This window comes from Amphiura filiformis, chromosome 13, assembly GCF_039555335.1.
Source record: "Amphiura filiformis chromosome 13, Afil_fr2py, whole genome shotgun sequence".
Taxonomy (NCBI): domain Eukaryota; kingdom Metazoa; phylum Echinodermata; class Ophiuroidea; order Amphilepidida; family Amphiuridae; genus Amphiura; species Amphiura filiformis.
Genome location: NC_092640.1, coordinates 57,751,373 through 57,778,149, shown reverse-complemented (window position 1 = coordinate 57,778,149; position 26,777 = coordinate 57,751,373). Strand labels below are relative to the sequence as shown.

At 37.1% G+C, this 26,777-nt stretch overlaps 1 protein-coding gene across 1 annotated transcript; it reads left to right on the top strand.

Annotated features, from left to right (window-relative positions):
• The first annotated feature begins 151 nt into the window (after positions 1–151).
• Positions 152–26,777, top strand: LOC140168568 (pyruvate dehydrogenase protein X component-like). Its single transcript, XM_072191967.1, has 11 exons — positions 152–282; positions 8,377–8,460; positions 9,819–9,919; positions 10,283–10,473; positions 11,978–12,076; positions 13,268–13,436; positions 14,453–14,521; positions 15,103–15,240; positions 18,618–18,773; positions 21,263–21,327; positions 22,237–26,777. The coding sequence occupies exons 1-11, from the start codon at positions 156–158 to the stop codon at positions 22,478–22,480; spliced, it is 1,443 nt and encodes a 480-aa protein (XP_072048068.1). The 5' UTR covers positions 152–155; the 3' UTR covers positions 22,481–26,777.

Here is a 26,777-nt window from a genome sequence, read left to right as displayed (position 1 = left end):
AAGGAATTTGTTGAAGTAGAAATATTGATATTCTACCCACATAAAAAGGCTAATTTTACACTTTTTTTTCAATATGGATCCCGGGAAAAGAGTGGCAACGGAGAACCAGGGACTAAAATAGAAAACGAACCAGCAACTGCTGACATCCAGCGAAGATGGCGACGATCCGTGCACTCGGATGTCTGCGGACGCGAGCATCTTTGCAACGAATTCTACAACTTAACCCAACTTTTCTTGGGCAATCACACGCAAGATGTCTTCACCGAGCCGCTATCTTGTGCGGTGAGTAATAAAAATCGAATGTTATGGCAAAATTTGATTCTTACAGCCACTTTTGTAACAATGTGCAGAATTCGACAGGTTAACACGGGTTTTCGTAAGCTTACTTCCCCAAAGCCTTTGCTGCCGATCTGGAACCAAGAATACAACATATCTTAAAATTTCAATGTGTAGCATAGGCTGCACCCATCCGGTTTGGAGCACTGTACAACCAAGGAGTACCTGGGACACAAAGAAAGCCAACATCAAAGCCAGAATTCTCACCGGTACTTACACACTCCAAGCAAATAAAGCCAAATTCAATCAATTTGATGTAGACGGCACATGCAGACTGTGTGACGATGGTGTCGAAAACAGGGAGCACTTTCTCACAACATGCTCTGCACTAGATGCCCAAAGAGCACCATATATTGATCAACTGAAAGGAGTCATCACAGAAGATCACGGAGAAGCAGTATGGTTAAAGCTGTATCTACATGGATCGAATCCATGGGGTCCTACAGTCACCCATGGAAAACAGTGTACTGAATAGCTGTATACCATGTCCATATTGGCCAAGGGATAGTTTGTTTACATGGCAATAATTCCTTCAGAATAGGCAATACAGATTCCAAACATATAAAACTTACCTTATGTCAGTTTTAGTTGCCCCTAATAACTCCAAATTGACATGACAATTAATTCTATTTGCTCAATTTCATACCAAAATCAAGGAAAACATGGTTTTGTTATTGCAAAATAACATGAAAATGAGAAAGGTTATATCTGGTCATTTGCAGTAGGCCACTTCAGGTAATCAATATTGGTCCTTGAATTGCGTACCTGAGTGACTTTTTGCTCATTGTAAGAGTGATAGTGTTGTAAACTTGATTGCATAACATTAGGCCAAGTAAAAAAAGAAACAAGTTTCTCGTCCGGACTTTTTCAAAAAAGGAGGAGGCAGGGCTTTACTATTTACTATTTTTCAATTTTTTGCTATTTTTACCAAGATGGCGCCGTGCTAAATATGGCTGTTCAATGTATATTTAATCACCGATATTGTGCTATTTGAGTATACTGATGCAATGTATGACAAAACAAATGATTTGTATCATTTTTAGTCCACTTGGTAAGCATGTTTCAAAATTCAGAAACAGTGAAAATTATGTACATTTGTTCAGCTTGACAATATGCATATTCAATATACCCAATTTCCTGGTTTATATCGGTTTGAAATCAATACCGAACTTAAACCGATACCGAATATTGTTTTTAATTTTTAAACATTTTTAAAAATGTTTTCCTACCCTTACACAAACTCTAACCCATCCCCAAATATACACCCACCCAAGCCAAACTAACCTTTAACCTATTCCAAAACCCTTGCCCTTACCCCCAAAATGGAATTAGGGGAGAAATTGATTTCACCTGAAAATCGACCTAAATTCAATGTTTTAAAATGCATGAATGTGTTAAATTTATAATTACTTTTATTTTGCCTCAATTCTTCGAAATTGTTATTTTTATTACTAACAAAATAAAAGAGAAACCTCATATTATTTTGGAAATTTTTTCTAAAATTCTAAAAATACCAAAAAATACATTCGAGCGCAAAAGCTTTTTTCTTCTGGGTAAGAATTTTTTTCTTACATGCAACAGCTTTTTTATTGCACGTTAGAAATTTTATAACTAGGTCATCATATACAAAATGCATGCATGGGCCTATTTATCAAATTTCTAACCTGCAAGAAAAAAGCTGTTGCACGTAAGAAAAAAATTCTTACCCAGAAGAAAAAAAAGCTTTTGCACTTGAATGTATTTTTCGAGTATTTTTAGAAATTATGTGAAAGGTTTCTCCTTCCTATAATAAACCATAAAAAATTGCCATGAGATGAGATGAGGCTAATAAAGTAATTGAAACAATTAATATATTCATGCATTTACTAAGTTTAAAAGTTAAATATAGGTTCGATTTTGGGGTGGGTTTGTATACATGTAGTAAAACAGTTTAAAACTTTTTCAAAAAAAAAAAAAAAAAAAAATTTTTTTTTTTTTTTTTTTTTTTTTTTTTTAAATAGTAAATAGTAAACAAAAGGAGGCGGCGGCCAAAAAGGAGGCGGGCGGGGACGAGAAACTTGTATTTTATTTTACTTGGCCTTAAGATTGCCAACTGACATCCTTTGTATTTGAGTTGTCTGATGATGGTATTAGAACTGTCATGGATGTAAACATTACACAAAATGTCAACAAAACATGCTACTGCAGAACTCTATGCCTGTATGTGTGTGTCTGAGGGCCGATCTGAGGGCTGATGACACACATTCGATGGGTGTAAGCTGTATCATGGTAACTCATCGTACCCCACCCAGATTGTAATCGACTCCTCAACGCAGATATCAAATTTGCCAACATTCAACATCGTCAAAATTGAACCAATCAGCAGGAACTGGTGCCACAAATTGCATACAGCAAGAATGCGCCTGCTGAAGGCACTTGTCGACTAACATCTGTATGTGTATGGTTACATGCGTGATCTAGACTTCGCATGTAACTCCTGTTTCCTGTCTACCATGACAGGAAACTCCCCTTCCCTCCATATCCCCCTTCCCCCCCTTGTAGCGTTGGGCGATATCGCGCCCTGCGATATATCGCGATATTAAATCCTTATCGCGATGACGATATGTAGAAAAAGTGACAGGCGATATACTTATATTGGGTCTCCCATCCAGCTTCTGTCCACAGTCGACTGTCGATTTAATTTTCAATACTCATGAGGGCAGCAGTCTAATTGGTCTCCCATCCGGCTTCTGTCCACAGCCGATTAACTGTTCATGCACAATATAAATGGCGGTGTTTGTGGTGAAATTTTGGAAGTACTGTAGATTGCACTTGCAAATATGGCAGGTGTACTGGTTTTAATAACATTTTGGATATAAAGAAGCTGTTTTGAACGATGGCAGTGGATTGAATAAGTATGTTTTGTACCTGTTAAATTGTACTCTTGTTCAAGTTGTTGTTTCACTTATTGCCGGGCCGTTTTGCACCCGTATAACAGTGAACTTCTGACCATGCATGTATGGATAAAAATATCGTCAGATGGCGATATCGCGATATGTTTTTGGCCGCGATATGCAATATGCAAAAGACTGACGATGCCCAAGCCTACCCCCTTGCATCAATTGCTTTTTGCACGTGTGCATGTACACTTCATCATCTACCATCTGCATGAAACTTGTTCATCACTGCATTAGGTGCTTTGGGTGCATGACTTCCCTATGTGTACCGTATTCAGCTTTTCATCCTTCTGTAGCTACATGTAACTGTGACACTAAAACTGCTTATTATGACTATGAGACTAAATTGTGATGACTTTACACACACTTTATAGAGACTTTATACATCCGTTTCCCGGATGGTGCTCCTGTAGAAAGGAGGGAACTACGACAATACTACTACTACTGTGCCTTAAAACTATTAAAGGAGGATTTCCTCTTTTTATGACATTTTTCAGTAGATATCCACAAAAAAAGCTTACTCCCAAAATTTCAGTTGATTCCGATTTTGTGTTTGACTTGAGAGTTATACACATGTCACTTGTATCATGTGTATGACCCACCCTAGGACCCCCGGGGGATGTGCGTCATGGTTGGGTCATTTACCAACCAATTAGTGATGCAGGGTACGGTCATTTACTCAATATGTGCGTCACAACATACCCCGAGGGGTGCGTCAGTGTCAGTCACTTTACCTACATTGTATGTGCGTCAATGGTTAGGTGTCAGTCAAAATACCTAAATGGTGAGTCAAATTTGCGTCATGAGGACAGTCATAATCCTTAACATGTGCGTCACAATTTTGACGAGGGGCTCAGTCATTGTCGGCAAATGTCCGTCATTGTTTAGACGCACATGTGGGTCATGGTGTAGTTAAATCAGTAGAGTCCCAACCCCAAAATTGGCGAATTCTCCCAATAGTACGAATTCTCCAAATAGTGAGAATTCACCTTCTCACCATAGTGAGAAATTCTCACTATAGTGCGAATTGTTTATTTCAAACACACGCTCGTAGCTAACGATAGGTGATCGCACTTTGGCAACATCGGCATCGTAAAGAGTGGATCAAAACGCCCAAGACTACCGATGGAGAAAAAAATTCGCCGATGCATTTTCAAGTTATGAAAAAAAGTAACAAAAAATGCCTTAAAAATGTACTCATTTGCAGTTAAAAAGAGCTTAAAATTTATTTATTTATTTATATAGTTTTATTTGATTATCAGTAAAAATGTAAGTTATTTCAATTTTTATTGTAAGTTTGAGAAGCATGCGAGTCGGAAAATTCGACATACGAGATTCTGTGTCTGCAAAATTTTGGCCCGATATTTGCCTGATTTTCCCCTCAAAAATCGCGATCAATGACTCAAATCAACTTAAACGAGCAATGTTTGGATATTATTTAGCTTAATTGTACTTAAAAATGTAGCTTTAGTGCAATGTACGAGTGGATGTTGAATGTTGATGGATTTTGACCAGTGGTCACGGCAAGAAATTGACAACTAAAGATGATGTCTTTGCCGTCATCCATGTACCATCTCTTCCACAGCGCTTGTACCGGAAGTCAACCTATCACTACCAATTGTAGCAAAGCACTGACAGTTGGTGTAGAGATGGATGGGCAATACCATTTCTCACTATTTGGCGAATTCGCACTATTGGGAGAATTCTCCAATTTTGGGGTTGGGACTCTGCTGATTTTTTGTAAATCCGACGCACCTTTGTAAAGTGACTCACCACCCCCGGGGGTCATGGGGTGGGTCATACAAGTGACATGTGTATTATGCGTGATTATGTGTATTATGTACACTCAATTTACAGTGAGTGCGAGATGGCCGAGCGGTTTAGGCGTTGCGCTGCGGGCCGGGAGATACGATTGGCGAGGGTTCGAGCCTTGGGCTTGCCTTAGGTAAAAATTCTCTTCCCTCCTAAAAAGTTCCTATGTATCGGTCGGGAATCCTTCAATTAAAGGGGGTAACCCTATGGTTTTGGATATGGATTGTCTATAAAACTACATAATAATATCAAATATCGTCCCCTTTATGCTGCTTCGTGAAAAAACGAGAGCATTTTCAGCGTAAATAGCAAAATTCGCAATCCAATACCTTGGTATGCGTGAATTGCATTCTGGGCAGGCAAGCAACAACAATATGTGCCGTAATTTCCTTTGTCATGTGCCGTGCGTGCGTGGTGCACTGACATGACAATCAAGCTCCACTCTCTAGTACACGCGTTCCGATACTAAGTTGTGACACTAGTTTTAATAATTATAATAGGCCTACCATTAACCACAACCAGTTTTGTCTTTATATCGTTCATGATAGATTTTTGTGTATAAATGATGGCAATAGCCATGCCATTATCGACGAGAACAAAACAGACCTGACGGCAATGCTGCAAATGCACGTATTGAACGGATTTTTTTGTTTTAACTCTTTTTCGTACCATTTCAGAAAAAAAAGGAAACAAAATATATTTCCTCTTGAAATATGTACATTTCAAATGAATGTAAAAAAACTTTTGGTTAAAAATGGAGAGGAAAAAGAAAACTAATACTTATGGTTATTGAACCGGGTACCTAATGAGTAAAACATAACGCGCCAACCAACTGAGCTATTTGGCCCGCTTCGTTCATGACGGAATTTTTAGATCTTACGGTACTACCGCCGTAAAGCTGGAGTCTCCCGGGGAGTCTCCTCAGCAGTTAGTGTGGTTCGCTCTTTTCACAGAATGTGAATGACGCGAAACAAAAGTAGCGGTTGAGGAGACTATTCATTCATAATTCCCTACCCAGAAATCCGACGTACTTTTAGTATAAATTGGTAGCCTGTAAAGGCTGATGTTTTCATGATTTCTCCGAAATACATCGACTTAGGCGTCAAATTTCAGGATAGTAATGAGAAAAATAGTATCTATTATGTGATACCAAAACCTCATCAACAATGAAAAATATCGGGGGGATGATGCTGTCGATAGGGTTACGGACCTTTAAGTTCAGTAATTTAATTGAAGAATTTCTTCTCGCCCCCATACACTGCTTTAGCATACGTGTGCACTGTGCAGATATACATGTAGGCAGTGTATGTGCGACGTCTGTGATTCGGAAGTCACATAAAGCCGTGGCGTTCCCGTTGGTCCCGTGTTCAGGAGGAATCATCCCTGACCCTGTGCACGTTAAAGTGCAGAGCTATTCGAAAAGAGAAGGGGGACCATCCCGGTTCTGATATCTGCACTCATCCCTCTAGGTCAAGAGGACATCTGGACGTTATACCAATTGGTCCTGTCCAGTATTTCTGTAGATGTAGATTGCTCCATAGACAATGTGTTGTTAATTTCATTCTGGTATACCAGAACGAAATTCAAATTTGACAATATTTTTCTAAACAAATTAATCTGCAAGAAATTTTTGGTACATAAACATTATGTAGCCAGAGGGTTTTCAGTGGTAAGGTATAAAAATCTCAACTATTTGGAGAACAGTGGGGGATGAGGTTGTGGATCACGAAATGCACTTTTAATTGCCTGGGATTCTATGGCATCCAGCTAAAAACAAGGGCGAATGGCCTGCCAGGTTTCGCACAAATTTGTATCAATTGTGTTGACGTGCGTAAGTCATGACACAGTAAACTGCAATGATAATGCTGAACTTTGCACTTAAAGTCAGTATGCAAAGTCCACAGTTCAGGGTTTCCTGTGTGTTTCAATTGGAAAATCACATTTGTGTGTCAAGTATGCCAACTTTGAAAAGAGCTGGAAATCAAGCTAAAAATATTTATCTCATAATTTTTCAATAATATACGTTGAAAATTTGGGGTATAATTTTCACTTAAGTTCGTTTCAAGATCATGTGGTCCACAAGGTAAAATTCAAGGTCAAAGTAAAGGTTAAAAGGTCATCCAAATTCAAATTGCTCCCACATTAAAAATAATGGAATATTTGGATTGCTGATGTAATTACCTTTCCAGAGACACCAATATCAATAGATCGTCTTTTGATTATTGACGGACATGCTTGTTTTGGCCAAAATCGCCAAAAAAGGGCATGCCATAACTAGTGTTAAAACCATAGGTACATTGTATGACAGGACTAGAATTTGAAATTTAAGCTCTTTCAGGCGAGCTAGTACCCCATAAACCAAATCTGAGCCAATTTGAAGAGGGTAAGGTGTAACCAATTGGGTCATCAATACCAGATTTCTTGCTATTCCACAATTTCCTGATACAACCTGATGTTTTTTGCACAATAGTCTAAAAAGATCCGATTTCTAAATTGGGTGCATTTAATACTAAGGACTGTAAATCAGAGTCTGCGCCAGAAATCAGAAACCACCTGTCCAATCTATACCAAAATTTGACCCTTGAATATAAACAACTTGTCTATACCCATGGAAGGGTCACTGGGTTCAAATATGTCTTGATTTGGCCATTACATGTCACTTTGAATTAGTCCCAAGTTCATATATATAGGCCTACCCTTAAAATCATCTGTTTAGAGCTATCACATATCTGTAAAATCCATTAAAAATGTACCCGTCTAAAATAAGATTACAATGTAGCCCGGGCAGACATATGGCTCCCTAAGACCTTGCCGTTGATGTATCGATAGTAATAAAAAAATCAACTATCCAATAATATCAATATATCACTTTCTGAAGAATATCAGAGTTGCTGATAATGAAAAAAAAATCAGCCATAGGGCCTAAGCAGTGTGTTACCTGCCGCATGTCATTACAGAGGTATTATGAAATGTAAAACCTCTGCAATCAATAACAGTTACTTTACCTCACCACAAAATAAATATAAATTATTTTTCCATATGTTCAATCATCCTAATTTTCCTTCAAAAATGCTGTAGAATTGGTAGATATCGCTAACTTTTCTCACAACTGTGACACAATTGATATTATGCCCCCACCATCCCAAAATGTGGAGGGGATATGTCCCCCCACGATTGACGCCCATGAGTCAGATCATTTAGCGGTTAAGTTTGAATTGCTAAATTTGCTATCAGGCATTGTCATTCCTGTATTCAAGATTTTGTAAACCAATCCTAAATTTGTCTGTTGTAGGTGTTGATCCGATCAAGCTGACGATGCCAGCTCTGTCACCAACTATGGAAGAAGGCACCATTGCAAAGTGGTTTAAGCAGGAAGGTAATATACAAATTCATTAACCGTGTCATGGTAAAAATATAATCACACAGTTAAAGATGCATGGAACAATTACATCTTGCACTTAGTGATTATATTTTGACCATTGCACAAATTTAAAACAGTTATGTAAAATCACTAGTCAGTGATATAATTGTAGCTAGTAAAAAGTAGTATAGACTGCTCACAAAACACTAGTGTTGGGCGACATGCACTTTTCTGGAGTTGACTAGCTGGAAGCTTAAAAGTCACGACGTAGACTCGGTCGGCTATTTGGCAGATTGTAAAATGGACGTTGGATTGTTGTAAATACATCTGAAAACATTACGGAACTTAGCAGTCACCAAACTTCTATAATAAATTAACAAGCTTGCTTGCAACAAATTATACTCTAGTTTGATGATTCTGGACATTGTTCTTTGTTATTTTTCAAGGCAGTGGAGAAATTTAAGGCATAAAATACTATAATAGGCATTTTATAAGCTGGTAAAAAGTTGACTGTGACAATGGGCTATTTCATTATAAATGACACATTCTCAAAAAAATAGCTTATCATATCTGGTTGATATAATTAGAATTGGGGTGATAATGCAGTGTTAACTTATTGCGTTATTAACTTTATTCTAAGTGTGCCACAAACTACAAGCTACAGGAGCATTTTTACAGCCATCTATTTTTTGTATAAACAAATTGCCAAAAGGTACATTTTTAACCCAATTTTGGAGTCTCATTTCATTTTATTCTGAATTAATTCTTTGAAATATTAGGTATATGTCCATTCTATGGCAATGTGCTCGTTGCAATAAAAATATGATATGTGTGGAACATCATGCAAGTTGAATGGTGAAAATTGGTGCAAAATGTTACAATTCTGTAGATTCTTGCAAAATTGGCATTTTGCATTAAATAAAAAAATGAGTGTCCTCTCCAGTACATGCCTCCATTTTTGTTTAACATTAAAGAGGAATATAAACCCTTACCCTACCTGTATAATCTGTGTTATTACCAATTGATGGGACAGGGCACTGATTTAGCTAACAGTTAGGGAATGAGGGAACAAGAAATAATAAGGAAACGTATGGTACATGTAGATATCAACAAGCATAAAATTGTCCCTCTTTGGGTCCATTTCTTTGTGATTCACATTGGGGAAGATCCGGGGAAGCATGTGGCCACAGCGCGGCAGCCGGAGGGATTAATTTAGATTTTCTGGAAGAATAGACAATAGATACCCCTGACTCAGTATCAAATCAATGGACCAGGAGACACTTTCTTAGATATTGGTGTCTCTTCATTCAAGGCATAAACAGAGGTCTTTTTTATAATTTTATTTTAATTGAAAACCCTCGGTTGTGTTTCAGGTGATCCTATTGAGGCAGGCGATGCCATCTGTGACATAGAAACGGATAAATCTACTGTAGTCATGGAGGCAGATGATGATGGCATCTTGGCCAAAATCCTTGTAAGTTATGTTTGGTAGAATGTCAAGTTGTACCAATATTGCTCACTCTATCATTTATTATAGTTGAAATATTAATCACCGGTAACAATGGAAGCTGATGAGGATTGTATCGTGGCCAAAACTATTAGTATACTACTGATCAGACCGTGGATAGTAGTCTACATGTACATATGTAGATTTCACACACTCATTGCCTATGATTAGAATTTTGGCACATATCAACAAATCGGTTCTCCCAAACATTCTCAGGAAAATTATTTGCATGATGATGAATCAAAGTTGATTCTTATAATCTTTCAAAGTCTACAATAGTTGCTAATTGTAACCCTGACTGAGAGCATTGTGGTGTATCTTTTCTGTTAGGTCCCTGAAGGTACCAAGGGTATCAAAATCAATGCACTGATAGCTCTGATGGTTGCTGAAGGTGAGGATTACAAGGATGTTGATATGCCAGCTGATGAGGATGCACCATCAACACCAGCTGCAGACATACCAGAAGGCATGTCAGATACTACACAATACTCAAGTATGAGACATGCAGTAGGAAAGGCAAGGTAAGGCAATTGTATTAAGAATTAATGTGTATATAGTGGTAGAGGAGACTCACCATCAACACCATTTGGTCAGGGTATTGGGAATTGTATTAAGAATTTGTAATGTATAAATTTGCCATTAGCAATGACAGTGTTATGTGGTCATCAGGTCAAAGGCCAAGTTAGATCCTCTTTTTGTTTTTGTCCATATCTAGAGAGATTAAAAGTAAAAGGTTTTGGTGATTTGCTCATCAGGAGGATCGTAAAAATCATCAAAATACAGATTTGGGCACCTTTGCTGAAGTTTGTTCGGCTTATATAAGTCAGGAAAAATAAGACTCACCGTGTATGGATATAGAATGGCATGCACGCTGTTGGGCGAAGTGCTTACGCTAGTTGTGCATTGCGTAATTTGCGTAACTGGCACGCTCTTATGTGAATTTATGCGAGCGTGTGTTGGGACTTTATTGACACGTGCAGTAACAAAAGCCTTATATAATCCGAACAAACTTTAGTGTTATAGATGTGCTAACATAGCCTGCTAGTAGATAACCCAAAAACCAAAAGACAACATAAGACATTTGACATGAATCTGTAATTTCTCTACTTAATTAGAGAAATTAGCTTTGAGTGGGGCTTTAACTTTGTCAATACTGCTATTTTCCTCATTTTTGGCCAAAAAGTGTCATTTCAAATATACCTAATGACAATTTTAATGGCTTATCCTTGTATTTTTTTTTACCGTAATCAGCCGATTATAGTGCCCACTTGATTTTTAGTTCTGATAAATCTTAGGGGGGGGGGTATGATCGGATGTAATCTGAATTGTAACTGTCGAAAAATCAGAAACCAAATTCTAGTGTGATCAAGCATACAGTACATGGTAGCCATGTTTTATTAAGCTTTTTTATATTTTTGCGTTGATTTTTATGACCCTCTTCCTTTGAGAACATTTTATACTTGTATACATGTTTTATGTGGGCATGTTAAACCAATTTACATACGATGAACTCCAAGGTAAAATGAAATATGCCAAATCCAATGTATATTTTTGAAACTATGATCAAAACAGCACCAGACCTGCCAAATGTCCCTCATTTTGAGGGACTGTCCCTCATTTGGGGTTTACCAAAGTGAAAAAGAGAGACACAGTTCTGCTTTCTGAAAATTTCAGTGATGGCAAATTTTAGTTTAAGAACAGCAGAAAATGATGCAAATTTCACTTGAAAATTTTGCTATAGCATTCTCTTTAGTCTATTGTGATAAATTCAGACCTGCAAAGCCTTCTCTGAATTCTGAAAGTATTGCACACCTCAAGTCATTGAATTTGTTGGTACCAGGTTTGTTTACATGTACAAGGTTTTGGTCTCAATGTCCCTCTTTCTGGGCCTATAATTTTAACCATGCCTCTCATAGCAGTCAATATTTGTATAATATCTCAACTAGAGAAAAATGGATATATTACTTTTTGCATCTGTACTCTTCAATTATATTCTGATTTTTACTAAACATAATTATCTTACAGTGAACCTTTGTCACCAGCAGTTAGGCAACTAATAGAACAGCATGGATTAGACCCAGCTAGTATTCCACCTTCTGGACCACATGGTAGAATTCTGAAAGGGTTAGTTGTAATATTACTATTTAGCTTCAACTCGGCTATTTTATTACTTGCTGACCAAAAATATGAAATTTTGCTTACAGTGCTGTCTCTGATTACTGCCCATGGGCACTATTATTTTCAATAAAAGGGGTATTTATAATTGATGAGCTTATTTCCAAACCATGTTAAATCCACAAATACTTGTTTCTCATTTACTTGTGTGATACAATCACAATTACTTTGACAAGTTTGACATTAGCAACAATGAGTTGTACCATTAACAAGTCATTATTTACCATAACAATGCTGTATAACAATATGTAGACTATTGTTCTCATTGGGAACCAAAGGCCTTACACTGTATTGTTACTGTGCATCTATCCACTGTTTGCTTTGCTATGGTGCATCCAACTGAAATTATAATACCTATAGCATCACAACCCATTGCAATATCACACAGGTAAATCAGAAACATGTGTTTGTGGACTTAACATGGTTCAAATGGTAATATGCTCTTCAATTATAGGTAACTGTTCCAGGAGGTCATTTACTCTATCTTGGAGCAATCTTGCAGGTAGGAGTACTTCTAAAATAGTGCACTGCAGGATATATGGAGATTGCTTTGAGTGACATAACTCTTGTTGGTCAACTGGAAACCAACAGATGAAAGCTTTGTTGCAAGCAGCTGACTTGACTTGGCTGGTTATCGTTTGCACACTGATACAGGGCCTTAAAACAAAGCACTTAGTACACGCATGGGAGCTGCTGTCGGGGTACGGGCAACTGTTGAGAACAAAATGAATAGCACTTTAATTCATTCCACATTCATTTGGTTGTAGATGTACAGGTGTTATGAGCAATTGTTGAGGAGCTCATTGATTCCATGCAGCAGTACATTCTACTGAGCAATTAGGAAGAGATCATTGATACTTTAAGGTTCAATGCTTTTTAATCTTTTCCCAAACCCGATGATATGGAGTACATAGATATTCACATGGTGATATAGACAGTGATTACATCATAAGAGTGACTATATCACTAACAGGAATTTACCAAGCAGAATTTTATCCCCAAATGGCTCCAAAAATGTTACTCATTTCAAAATCGCCAAGTATCAATATCGGACATCAACTCTAAACACTAGCAGCTTGAGATATCTGTACAGTAATTTATTGAATGTAACCATGCACATTTTGTGATTGTTAATTTCAGAGATGTGTTACACTATTTGGAGTCACCACTGGCAGCTGAAGTTGAGGCCGCACCTGAGCCACCACCACAAAGACAGATACCACCAGAGGCATCAGAACCTGTGCATATTGAACCATTGGTGGGCCAACCATCAAGTCCATTTGTGGAACCTATTCTTACTGTTATTGAGGTAGGTACCTTTGAGCTTTATGTCACATCCCTGCATGTCAGCTGCATTATTACATAACCCAGAGTTTGAATCAGAAGATGAAATGTTCTCAAAATGTTATGGCCAGTACATATAGACAGGAGTTGAAATAACTTCTTTTGAAAATTACAAATGGTTCTTGTGTTTGTACTTGTCTTGAACCAGGTCAATTTCACATCAACCTGCAGCAAATGCAAAGTAAAAATATTATGCTGTTCTGAAGATGATTGTGCCTTAGTAGCATGGGCAATTTTTATTAAAAAGTTGCTCACTGTTTATGAAGATTTTCATGGGAACCAGGGGCATTTACAGGCTCAGCAGGGTCCAAATTGTCCCTGGCTCCTGTTTATTTCTAACCCTGATATAGACCGACGTCTTTATAGGTCATTTGCTATTCCATTTTCTGTTCTCCACAACAACTTTCAGTTCTCAGTGTATATTTTCGCCTCACATGATTAGCTTTCTTCTTATGTTTCCACTTGTAAGTTCATATTTAATTGTGCTGCTGTGCGATGCATGATTCTTCTTTACCCTGTATATTGATATATTAAGAATAACAATTAATCATCATTAATTTGATCTTATTTTATCTTATTATATTAGTTTGTAATGATTGAATGTTTCTATGTTCTAGCGTATGATGTGTAAGCTTCGTCAAACATTCTTGTAATGTTGAGTGGCAATGACTAAACTGGACTTTCTTCATGAAATAGTCATGTGAATTTGACGATCTTCAGCTTGATTTTGTTGTTGAAAGGGATTCAATCATGTTTCACCGCTGTTCATCACCGCTTAACAACTCCGTCCGGTGTGGTTTATCAGAGTGTGGTTTACTTCGCTTTAGTTCGCAAGTAAAGCATGCAGACGATGCTTGGCGCATCATTGTTAAATGGTGATGAACAACGGTGAAACATGTTTGAATACCTAATGGAAAACTGATCTTGCAACATTCCTGATTTCTAACATACTGTTATAATGTATTTTCTTTTCTTTTTCAGCAAGAACATAAAGATATAGAAATTTCAAGTGTTCGAAGAATTATTGCCAAAAGACTAACAGAATCAATGGTAAGCAAAAGACACATGATTTCATTGCTGAACTCAAAAAATCATTCATTAGTATTAGATAATTTATTAATCAAAAGTTGAAATTTTAATGATCAAACATTTTATTGATCATATAATTTTATCTGTAAATCATGAAAAGTTTCAATTTCTTTATAATGCTTACAGGCGATTATTGGTATTACAATCAATTACAGAAATGTGGCAAATTTTTTCAAGACATTTCTCTAAAGTACTTAGTATAGTAGGTCTGCTAACTTGTACCAGGTCTCAGCATCACCCGATAATGAGGGCCTATTGTTCCATGAAATGCAACAGGCGAGACTGCTATGCAATTATCGCGTATTTTCACGGTCTATCGCGTATGCAACACTCTATCGTGTATACGCGAAGGCACGCAACGCTGGCGTGATTGTTAGACACTGCACGAGCGAACAATCAGCCCTCATGAATATGCGAAAACTTACATCATACAATACACGGGGACTTTAACTGGTTGTACGCACTCTGTTTCTTTCTCCTCTCTGACTGTTATACTATTATTGTGTGCTGACATTTTGTTTGTTTGATATTTGTGTTTCCAGTTCTTTGTACCACATGCTTATTGCACTGTTGAGGTCAAGATGAACCAAGTTAACAAGTTAAGGAAACAATTCAAAGAAAGGGGCATCAAATTATCTGTCAATGATTTCATCATCAAAGCAGCTGCAACTTCACTCAAGGTAAGTGAAGATCTTACAGTGTGTTATCAGACTCAGGCATGTAATAGACCTTGTCAAATCAATTCATTCTGATTAAACCTGGAGCATGAAATAATTTCCTGAACGCTCACATGTTAAGGTTAAATACAATTGATTTTCAAGGCTTGATTCCAGAGGGGCGTAAGTTAATAATGGAAACAGCCATGCAGAAAAGAATGAACTCATGCGCATAATAGTGTATCAATCTGAACTAGGGCCACGGACAAACCGCTGCTCGTGAGTCATCCTATAGGCCCTATATTGCAGGGATAGGGAGGGGGCGACCATGATAGGACCATATGGGCTGATGGGGGGGGGGTTGATTGTGTGCAGCCGTTTTCGGTAATTTTCCTTTGGATTTTCTAAATTTTCAATTTTCAAAATTATCCTGGTTGATAGGCCTATCTGTCGTGAAATAAATCGATGCTTCTATAGGCTATAATAGGCATAGTAGGCCTATTTGTACCCTGATTATGCAATATATAGGCCTATAACAATAACTACAACAACAATAACAAAACCAACAACTAATATATTGTTATAAACTAATTTGTAAAAATATATTCATAGGCCGCGCGCCGCGCCTATTAGACTAGTATAGCCTAAAAATTCCTGAATTATATAATGAAAAAAAAACCGGGCAAAAACAATCAATCGCTGCAGTCAGAAAGAAAGAAACGAACAAGAAAAAAGAAAAAAAGTGAGAGAAAAATAAAATAAAATAAATGGAATGGACCACATAGGGACTCGAACACGTACCAAAGTTTACCAGCTCAAAACTATAGTATTATATAGTCGAACGTGAGCCTGGCGCGCTAACCGATTGAGCCACTGGGGGATACATGAAATTGATCGATCTCAAACTGACTATTATGGAATAGTGCATAACAGGCTCTTATGATAAACAAGCTCATTACCGCTGTAAATGTCGGAGGTATCGATGGCGAAAAACCTTGTTTTTTGCAAAAGTAGCTTAAATTTGGAGTGAAATTCAAATGGTAAAGTAAGCGACAGACATTTGAGAAATAATGTAGGCAGTTAGAAATCAAAATTAACGTTCCACAATACAGATATCGATAATGTAACATAACAGTGTTTTGTGGTACAAGATTCTCGAAAATTGTTCCCAAAAACGGGCTAATAAAATTTAATCGGTACTGTATTTGGTTCTTCCCCATGGCAACATTATTTCTTTGGTCGATTTGTAGTACAATACAAAAAGGAGAAAACAATCACTCGGTGTGGTTTTATACGGAGCGAACATTTGAAAAAAACTGCATGGAACGCTTTTTGATCTTGTGAACATGGTGCGTAAAAATGATTTAAACGAAGGATTTTCAAACGGATTCTAAAAATGTGTAAAAAAAAAAAAAAATAATGTAAAGATACATCCATGCACCAACATTTGACTCACTGCGATATTTGATTGCTGAGAAAACGCGGTTTTAGAGAACAACTTTATACGTCTTTTATACGTTTTTTATACGTTTCTTCGTGTAACCTTAAATGGTACCTCTGCAGTCAGGGTTGGCGCGATTTAAAAATCAATTGATTTAAATAATGATTTAAATCACGATTTAAATCAAATGATTTTGTTTAAATCATAGATTTTTTCAGTTTTTACCATTTTTGATAAATTTAAGTTAATTTCTTTCTTGAATTGACTGTTTTACTTTATTTGTAATGCTTCTACACCTTTTGGATACAATTCAATACCTCTATGATGTCATTTTATCTATTGCTAAAAAAATAATTTTCAAGGTGCAGAATTCAACAGGTTTTTTTCCCATAATTTTACTCAATTTTTTCTTTGAAATTTTCACATCTGAAAACACCTTTTGATTTTTTGTAAATACCTGATAGGATTGTGCATATGTTTAGCATTCCACTGGTCTCTTTTGACTTTATCATGGGGTATAGCAGTTCTTGGAATAAAAAAAATAGATTTAAATAAAAAAATTCAAATAAATCGGATTAAAATTTGGTTTTTTTTAAATAAAAAAAATCGCCAACCCTGTCTTCAGTATCACACGGAGTTGCCATGTGTAACAAGAAAGACATGATCAAGCATGGGGTATTGTCTTGTGTAATATGCATTATCCTCTGCCCTCTTTGCAGGTGTGTGATGTAAGTCATGATTTTGAAGCGTCTATGATTTTCCACAAAATGACAATCTTAGTCTAATTTTTGTGTACATGAGATATCTTTTTGTGTCATTTTTATGCCTCCACTGGAGGTATTATGTTTCCTGGTTGTCCGTCCGTCCATCTGTCTGTCCGTCCGAGCTTGCGTGTGCAATTTCTCGGAACTGGTAAGGCGTATTGGGATACAATTTGGTGGAGGGGTGGCAATTGGTGGTCTCCAAATTAAAAAAAAATATGGTAATTAATTATCTAATTTGCATAATTTATGCATATCAAGCAAAATAACCTTGGTGCACAGATTATCAGAGTTACAGTGATGAAACTTGGTGGAGAGTAGCACAGCCAGAGGTTTTTGACCTGATTTGCTTTTCAGCGCAAAATGTACATAATCGCAAGGTCATTGTGAGGTCATTTGGGGTCATCTGGGGTCAAATCGTCATATATTGTTGCAGGTTCATGAAATTTTGTTGGGACGACCACTGAAACAAGGCAAAAATAAAAATGTCAAGGTCATTTTGGGGTCATTCAGGGTCATCTGGGGTCAAATTCACCATAGACTGCTGCAGCTTCATGAAATTTTGTGGGAACAGCTACCTTATTGAGGCAAATAATGTTAAGGTCATTTTGACGTCAAGTGAAATTGCACCTGTTAAAATGATGGGCGTCAAGGTGGAGGCATTGCGGCCGACGCTTTGCGTCAAGAACCGTGCAGGTCGAGAATGGCGAAATTCTAGTAGATGCACCAGCATCCGCCCAGAGAGGGGTGGGCTCATGAGGGCATACTGGTTACACACCCCTACACACCTAGAACTATAGCTAAAATAATAGTTTCTCGATCATGAGAGAATGAATGTACTGTGTGCAATGCGTAATGTCATAATTTTAATGGAATAACACGATAGCTCGTTCATTTATGCACGCACAAGAAATAGCGCGGTACGGCAACCTTTACAAGCGTGTGTACGCTCGGCGCAATTGTCATTGTGTGCCAATTGAGCTCTCATGATCGAGAAACTATTATTTTAGCTTTAGGTAGTTTTGGGTTTAATTTTTTCCAAGGGCTGACCTCTATTTAAAAACGAACAAACATATTTAGCAACTTTATGCTGGTTTTTCTTAACTGTCACCCAATTTGTAAAATTCTGTTTATTACCAATTTAAGTGTGTGCATTGATAGTATTTATTTGTTAATTTTATTTTGATTTGACCCTCTAGGAGCATCCCGAGGTAAATGCTGCCTGGGTGGATGGAATCAAACTATTTGAAGACATAGACATCTCTGTTGCCGTAGCAACTGATAGAGGACTCATCACACCAATATTGACACATGTAAATAAAAGGGGCTTGGTAAACATCTCAAAAACAGTCAAGGTAAGTTAGTTTTCAGTACCTTATGAGAAATGACTAATAGTATTATATAGTGTCTGAAAGGTATGACCTACATGACTTTATTTAGTTTGTTGATTTGTAACACAATCTTAACCAGTGAGGCCAAAGGCGACATTAAGCCAAGAAAAATGCTTGTGCTAATACACTCTGTGGAAAGGAGTATTGTTTTCATTACAGCCATATTATAACATTTCTTTTAAAAAATAGTTTAGTATTAGCATTTACTGTAAGATATGTCCCCTTTTAATTTTGAGCCGAACAAGTGAGGTAAAGCAAAGAAAATTGGAATTTACTACTAGCGCCAGTGCATGTTACTCCGGCGGTTGTAATATAGTACGATCCTCTCGCATGTGTGTGTGTGTGTGTCCCACACGCCGTGTAAGTAGGGGGGTGTTGACATCGCATACACGTTCGACTAATATTTCTATCGTAATAATAAAATGACGGTCTTGATTTTTGGAGAGAATCTTTGTTTACTAAAGTAAACTGAGCTCAAAAAGAAACTTATAATTTTTACAACTTGTGAATCACAAGGTCATATCTTAAAATACTGTCAATCAAAATGAACCAAAATTACACACAGGATTACCTTAATACTCTACTCAAAACACATGTCAGTAACCAAGCAGTTGTCCAACTGACACAACAGCAAAATGCACTGTCATGGGACAGCTTCCTGGACTTCCTTCACTTTCACAGCCCAACATTTGGCACCCAGGACAAAAAATCTGTGAGAATGCACACAAGATCCTTGCACAGATGATAAAACGGTGCTGCTTTCTGCTTTTCATACACTTTTTTCATGAAACAGGGCTGGGCTGTGAATGTGGTCCAGGAAGCTGTTCCATGTCAGTGCATTTACTGTTGTGTCAGTTGGATAACTGCTTGGTTACTGACATGTGTTAAGAGTAGAATATTGAAGTAAATCTGTGTGTAATTTTGGTTCAATTTGATGGACAGGATTTCAAGATATTATAAGTTTCTTTTTGAGCTCCGTTTACATTACAATTGTATAAAAACCTGATTTTAAACATTTTTTGAGGGCGTTCTCCTCAGCAAATGTTATAATATGGCTTTAAGGTTAGCAACTACATGTATATTAAACTGTTGCGTTTCGGTAGTTCGCAGTGCTGGTAGTGAGCTTTGGCAAAAATTGCATGGATCATTTCATAGCAAGCGTGTAGAAGAATTCAAATATCACGGATATACTTTTGTAGGTCCTGTGGTTCTTGAGTTATGTTGTAAAGAGGGCTGAAACAACAACACTTTTGTAAAACGTATATAACTCATTCACAACAATAAATCAAGCACGTTTTCAAAGTATATGATTTGTAGAACGAACTTTTGCAAAACATCAAAAGTGTTATTTTTCAATAATATATTGATTTAAACAATAAAAATTGATTTTTTTTTGGCTGCTTCGACCAACAATATGTTGTGTACCCTTAAGGTATTTTTAAAACAAGTATAGACCTAATTCAGCTTGATAAAAAATACTGAATAGGTGTGCATTGGGATATTTCTCTGCTGTGTCACTTCATTCTTGTTTTGAATCAGTTACAAAATGTGAAGAAACTGTTTAAAAATCTTTTCAGGACCTGTCCAAGAGCCAGGTCAATTTTCAGGTAATAAGATCTGTTACCCACTTGCATCCCTATTTTCACATCTGGCTGCTTCAGTGCTGAGAATAAAGATGAATTTATACTTGATCGCTTTTGCAGAAAAGTGATTCTCACACATGCATAATGTTTACTTCTGTCTTCAGAGCATCAAGCCGATCAATCCATACAAATCGCTGAGGCAATATCGCTTTTGCGAGTTGAAGAAATCTCAACTCCTGAGCGTTGTCGCTCGACACATTAATGCATTGATCAATCATTTCATAGCAACTGGATCTATTATTTTGCTAATTGATTTACCTGACTCGATCATTAACTTTGGAGATGAATTAATTCAAAGCAATAATTATTGACAGCAATGGATGTTCTGCAATCGCGATCACCTGATTAGTATGCCGTACTGACGCGAGTATAGTCCCACCTTCGAGTAAAGCCCCACCCCAAATTTTGAAAAAAAAAATGAAAAAGGTTAGGCCTATGTGTTTTGAATAAATTTGTACTCTTGTATACTCTATTAATGATTTCAAAATAGAGTATGACAGTACACATTTATTCAAAACACATAGGCCTACAATTTTTTTTTTAATCAACCATGAATGATCCTAGCATTTAGCTCTAGGTCCAGGGACACTCCAAAGCCAAAAAAATAAATAACTTAAAAAACCAAAAAAAAAAAAAAAAAAATGGGATGGGACTATACTCGAAGTCAGTACGGTAAATGTAAAAGCGATTCATCTCAAAATTCAGTGATTGCCCATCGCTTTCCAAAAGCGGTGCATTGCAATCGCTCAGCGATCAAGTATAAATTCAGCTTTAGTTTATAATGGGTATTTGACATTTTGTGTTTTGCAGGAGTTAGTAGAAAGAGCAAGAGAAGGCAGGTTAAAGCCACAAGAATTTCAAGGAGGAAGCTTCAGGTAAAAATAAATACACCGTCTATATAATATGTTGCTGTAAACCTTTGGAAGAGCATGTACCTACCACAATGTTGCAAAGTCGGAGCTAAAAATGCGCACGGCGAAGTCCATTAATAAATTTCCACTCGGCAGCAGCAGATCGCCTCAGGAGTCAATCAGAGACAAGTGCGTTTCAATGCAGTAAATACACTATGTAGGCTTTAAAATACACTCTTGGCAAAAATTTACAGAAAAGATTAATAATAGGTCAGAGTTCAACATGCCCAAAACTGCCAAAAGAGTCCCACAATGCTTAAGGAATTTGTAACGTTGCTTCAGGGCACTGGAAAACAACACTCACGAAACACCAGCGTCAACAAATGTATAACATAAATTCTGCAGCATATACATTGTACAGTATTGAAATCTTCAGAATTATGTGCTGTAGTTGAGCATGCACGGGCATGAATGCAGAAATGATAAACAGTCATGCTGATTCGCAAATCAACAGTCATGACTCATGACAACAAAACAGGGACTTTGACAAATTTGGTCATTGGCGTGTGGAAGGGGCAGAGACTTTGCCTCTTCTAAGCAATCGATGATTACTGGCGCATACCAGAATATGGACAATTGACTGTAGTGCACAACTTCTTCACACTTAAACACCCCTAAAAGAAATGCCCAGTAGTTGATTTGAAACGCGCATATTGCGAGGTTAATTGTAATGCCTGCTTTTGTATGATGTAAGCATTGCAACTGCATGGATTTCCCCAGAGATTTCCCTTGACCATGACATACTGCTATTTATTTGTTTTATGCTTTTGTATGATGTAGTGCTAATGTCACTAGTGACTTATCATTATCCTGTGACTTTTTCCTGTGTTTCCTCTTTTTTTATTCATATCTTGTCCTTTTACTTTGTTACAGTGTTTCAAATCTAGGCATGTTTGGCATCTCACACTTCACCGCTATCGTCAACCCACCGCAAAGCGCCATCATAGCCATCGGCGGATCACGTCTTGTTCCATCTGTAGATGGCGGCAAACCAGATACCGTGGCAACTGTTACCATGTCAACTGACACAAGGGTAGTGGATGGCATTATGGCAGCAGAGTTCTTGGAAGCTTTTAGGCAAAATATAGAGAATCCTTTAAGATCAGGACTTTTATAATACAAAGATATATATATAAATTATAATAAGTTACACATGAAATGTGTTTCAGAAAGTTATTTTTATTCTGAGAATAAATGAGTGGACTCTGTTTGCTTTCCCTGGCCAGGAAACTAGTATGCCACCAGATTATTTCGCCATGCACCTGGCAAACCTTAGTGTGCTCATGTGTTGTACACCTCGTGCACGCTAAGCCCTATATGCGCACATTTGTGTAGCATGTGTGCTTTAAGACACAAAATTATATTTTGATTTTGGGTGTTGTCCAAAAACTGCCAGTGGTACACTATTCTGGTCTCCATCCAAAACAATGATCCAATATGAGGGATTTTGCATAACACAATGCAGAATTTTGTATGTCATACTATCTGATCTAATCATACCAAAGTAGGCAATAATGAAATTGAAATATGGGCAAAAGCATATAAAAAGCTCATAATTTAGCTGCCACGTTTGGTTTTTTTATGCCTATCAGTAGGCTTGGGTACTGAGCAAGTTAGTGGTGATAGTAACTCAGTTTTCCGACTTTTGTTTGAATGGACTCGATCATGTCACACACAAATTTGGACATTGCAGAATGGGAGTATAGACCTACAATCCTGGAAAAAAGTCCTGGGACTCTTTCGTGCAGAACAGAAAACTCACTCACTCTCCCCATGCAATGTTGGGAAATGCCAATGTCTTCAGCAGTTTTCCAATGTGTTCCAACATTGATTGATGGGGAGAGGGGATAGAGTACATCATTATTGTAGATGTCCTGTTTACTCCAAACACAATATACATTATTTCTGTGGTCAGGTCATGAAAAACTTGTGCAAAGAATTTCTATAAGGTGTGCCAAGTGTTCCAATGACTTTTTCAAAGATGGTAGAACATTTGTGAGAGGATGAAGCACCATGAGTCATGATATCAAGCAAAAACCAGAACAATTAAACAAAAACAACTATTTCTATTTTATTTGATGCTCTTGCAAATTAAACAGACTACAATTATGATAAAAATAACATCAAAATGTACCTGTTGCTCCTAAATGTGATGATATATATACAGCTGGGAAAAAATGAAGATTGTATGTAAAAAACCCTTATTTTTAGTTATATCATGATGTCAATTATAGTGACAACTCAATTGCTATGTTATGTCATGTAAATATATAGAATGTAATCTGGTAGACATAATGCAATGGAGTCTAAGTAGAGTAAAAGACACTTGTGCAAAGATGTGAAATTAATGGCATGTACCTCATTTGTTCCATTATCCTCCCAAGGCACTTAACAAAGTTATATTGGGTGGGCGCTTAACAGGGCACTTATTTCAAACATTGTTTACATAATTGCATGTAAAAAGGGCACAAAATAATCATCCATCACCACCTCATGCATATCACATGCACTTATCACAGGGGCTAAGGGGCACAGCGGTCCAAGGGGCAGGGTGGCGCAGTGGTCTAGGACTTCAAATCGTACTCATGAGTAGCTCAAGGTTATGGCATGTGGCGTCAACATGTTATACACTCAGGCATAGCCCTTCACCACTATTGCCTCTCCCCACCCAGGTGTACAAATGAGTACCGGCTTTATAAGAAGGTGACAGACTCGCTGTGGAGGTGGTGTAGCAATCCCCAGCAGTCCCATCATCCCATTTACCATTTACCAGTTTTTAGATCGGGTGGTTTTTTTTGTCGCCTAATGCCATCTTAAAAGTTCAGTAAATTTAGGGGAGGGATTGCATGAAAATTTCCCAAAAATAGACAATCCATTGATATTCTACACTGAAATATTTTGTGAATTGTGAGTAAGTAATGATTGTGAACGAAGTGTGGTTTTGTGATCACTGTACATGACTCAGTGGCAGACATACTTATTCTCTAATAACGGGCAGTGATTACCATAGTTGAATACACTCAGTACATTGTATATTCCCAATTCGCTGTAGAAGTGGGATTAACTACCATAGCAATAGATAAATGCAATAATTTTTGCGATTTTAGAATATATATTATTGCCCAGCTCCAACAGCAGTTGCACTTATCACCTGTGTATGTCTGCAATTATAGATTGAATACAATACCACTCTTTCAAAGATACTAATCTTGCAGGTGCGAATGATCATCAGCAATCAGCATGATATGAATATGCTATAAAATTACAATCCAAGTCTTTATCCCTGTTCTTTGACATCTATGGTTCAATGCATAGGTACCGTGTGAACGTTGTAGTGCAGAGCGATATATTCAAAAATTGTATTCATCTGTTGCTATGGTAGTTAATCCTGTTACATCATCACTTCTACGGCATATACAAATGCTTACGTGTACAATGCAATGAATGCTTAACTCATGCATATCTCATAGACCCAGCAGCTAATTGATGTTGTTTGTTAAGTACGGTTGGTCCATAAGGACACACATTGTCATCATTTAGAAACAAACACTGAGACCATACAAGATGCACAAGCCAAGCCAATAAATTGACTAATATATCAAATATAATCAGTCTCAGCCAAGAGTGAGTGAAGGAAATAAAATAAGGATTGAAGTGAAGGCTATGAAAACTACCGTATTTCACTCTTATGTGGCAGTGACGTCGGCAAGTTGAGGCAGCTGTTTCATGGGTGCATCTATATGGCGTCTTTAATCGCATGCATGTGTGCACCAGTGCCTTAAGTGAAGCTGCACCCAATGAAGTGCACACTGGTATCACTACCACACCAGGTTAAAAAATGGTATAGCTGAGACAAACCTTTCCTAAATGGCTTAAACTTCTAATTATCTTCTTTTGTCAGTTTTAAAATCATGCAAGAATGTTTCTAATACCGGTATAGAAGCAATATGGTCAAATCTTTTTGTTTAAAAATGAATTTATATTGTGGTGATTTGTAATCATAATTAGTACTGTTGTCTTTTAATATCTTTAAATCAAATTTCTAGCTAAAAAGATAATGCTAATTAACTTGTTCTGTGAGGACATCCACTGCCTATGGAGTCCTAACAAGGCTGTGGGGACATACCTCAGTCCCCATAAACAAGTCATTTTCAGACAATTGTATTTTCATTTATTTATTAAAGCAAAAAGGTTCACACAATTTCCATACCTACCCCCCTAAGGATGATTTTGCTGTAATTTGGTATTAAAGCCATAATTTTGATTTTGTTTTTCTTACCCAAAATGGTGAAATATTATTAGTACTAACTGTCAGGAAGTGGTTCTGTCCATTTTAAGCAGAAATAAGGAGGTAGAGTGAAAGAAACCCCACTGGCTATTTCGGCTGTTTACCATTGAGTTCTATGGGAGACTTAATGTCTGAATATGACATTACATATATGTCTGAAATTGCCCTATTGATTTACAAGAACAATGATTTGGCAGATTCTGTGTAACTTGCAACATGTGTAATCATTACAAATGTGCAAAAATTCAGGTTTTTGAAGGAAAAAAACAAACAATTTCATATTGTACAATCATACATTATGGCTTTTAAGAACCAATTTTACATCTTGGTGTATAGTTTCATACTCTGATAATGACAGTGCCATGCTATATGAGGCACATACGTATATTGAAGAAAGGTTTTTATTATCCCACCAGATAATTAAGTAGTCACAAGCTACGTGGTGGGTCAAAAACCCTGCTACCTGAAGGTCCTCATGCAGAAATCCTTATAACTTTGTTTATCCAAAAGATGTTATATGTGACACGATCTGTTGAGGTATTTTTAAAAATTGAGTTGCTAATTATTATACCTTATACTAACATTGGGCTATCATATACTGAAAACACCAAAGGTCTAGCATGCTTGATTCTGAAGTTTTGAGGTTTTGTGATGTGTATTTTCTTATGATTTTATTTTTTTTTTACTCCATATTTTTGCCTTTATCTCAATTTCAAATTTGTGGCCTTTGGCCCCAAAGGACCAGATCGTGTCACATATTAGAGTGTATGGACTCCAAATAACCCCACACCTAAGGCTATGGTAAACCTGTCATATTGGCTTGTCATGCATAGAGACTAAAATAGTATGTCTCTGGCACAAAGGTTTATGCATACAGTACTTACATGAAGTGCATGATCACATTCCATGCAGAGTGCAAACAAACATTAAATCAACGCTTGCCTGGCACATGGCAAAATAATGTGCAGGTAGGCTATTTTGCCTTCCATATTAAGCAGCATGCATAGTTGAGACACACTGATATCAACATTGTGTATTTTTTTAATCATCTTGCATGTGAAAGTATCTGCAGGAGGCTACATTTGAATTGTACAAAATAAATGATTTTTCCCCTGATGTGAAGATA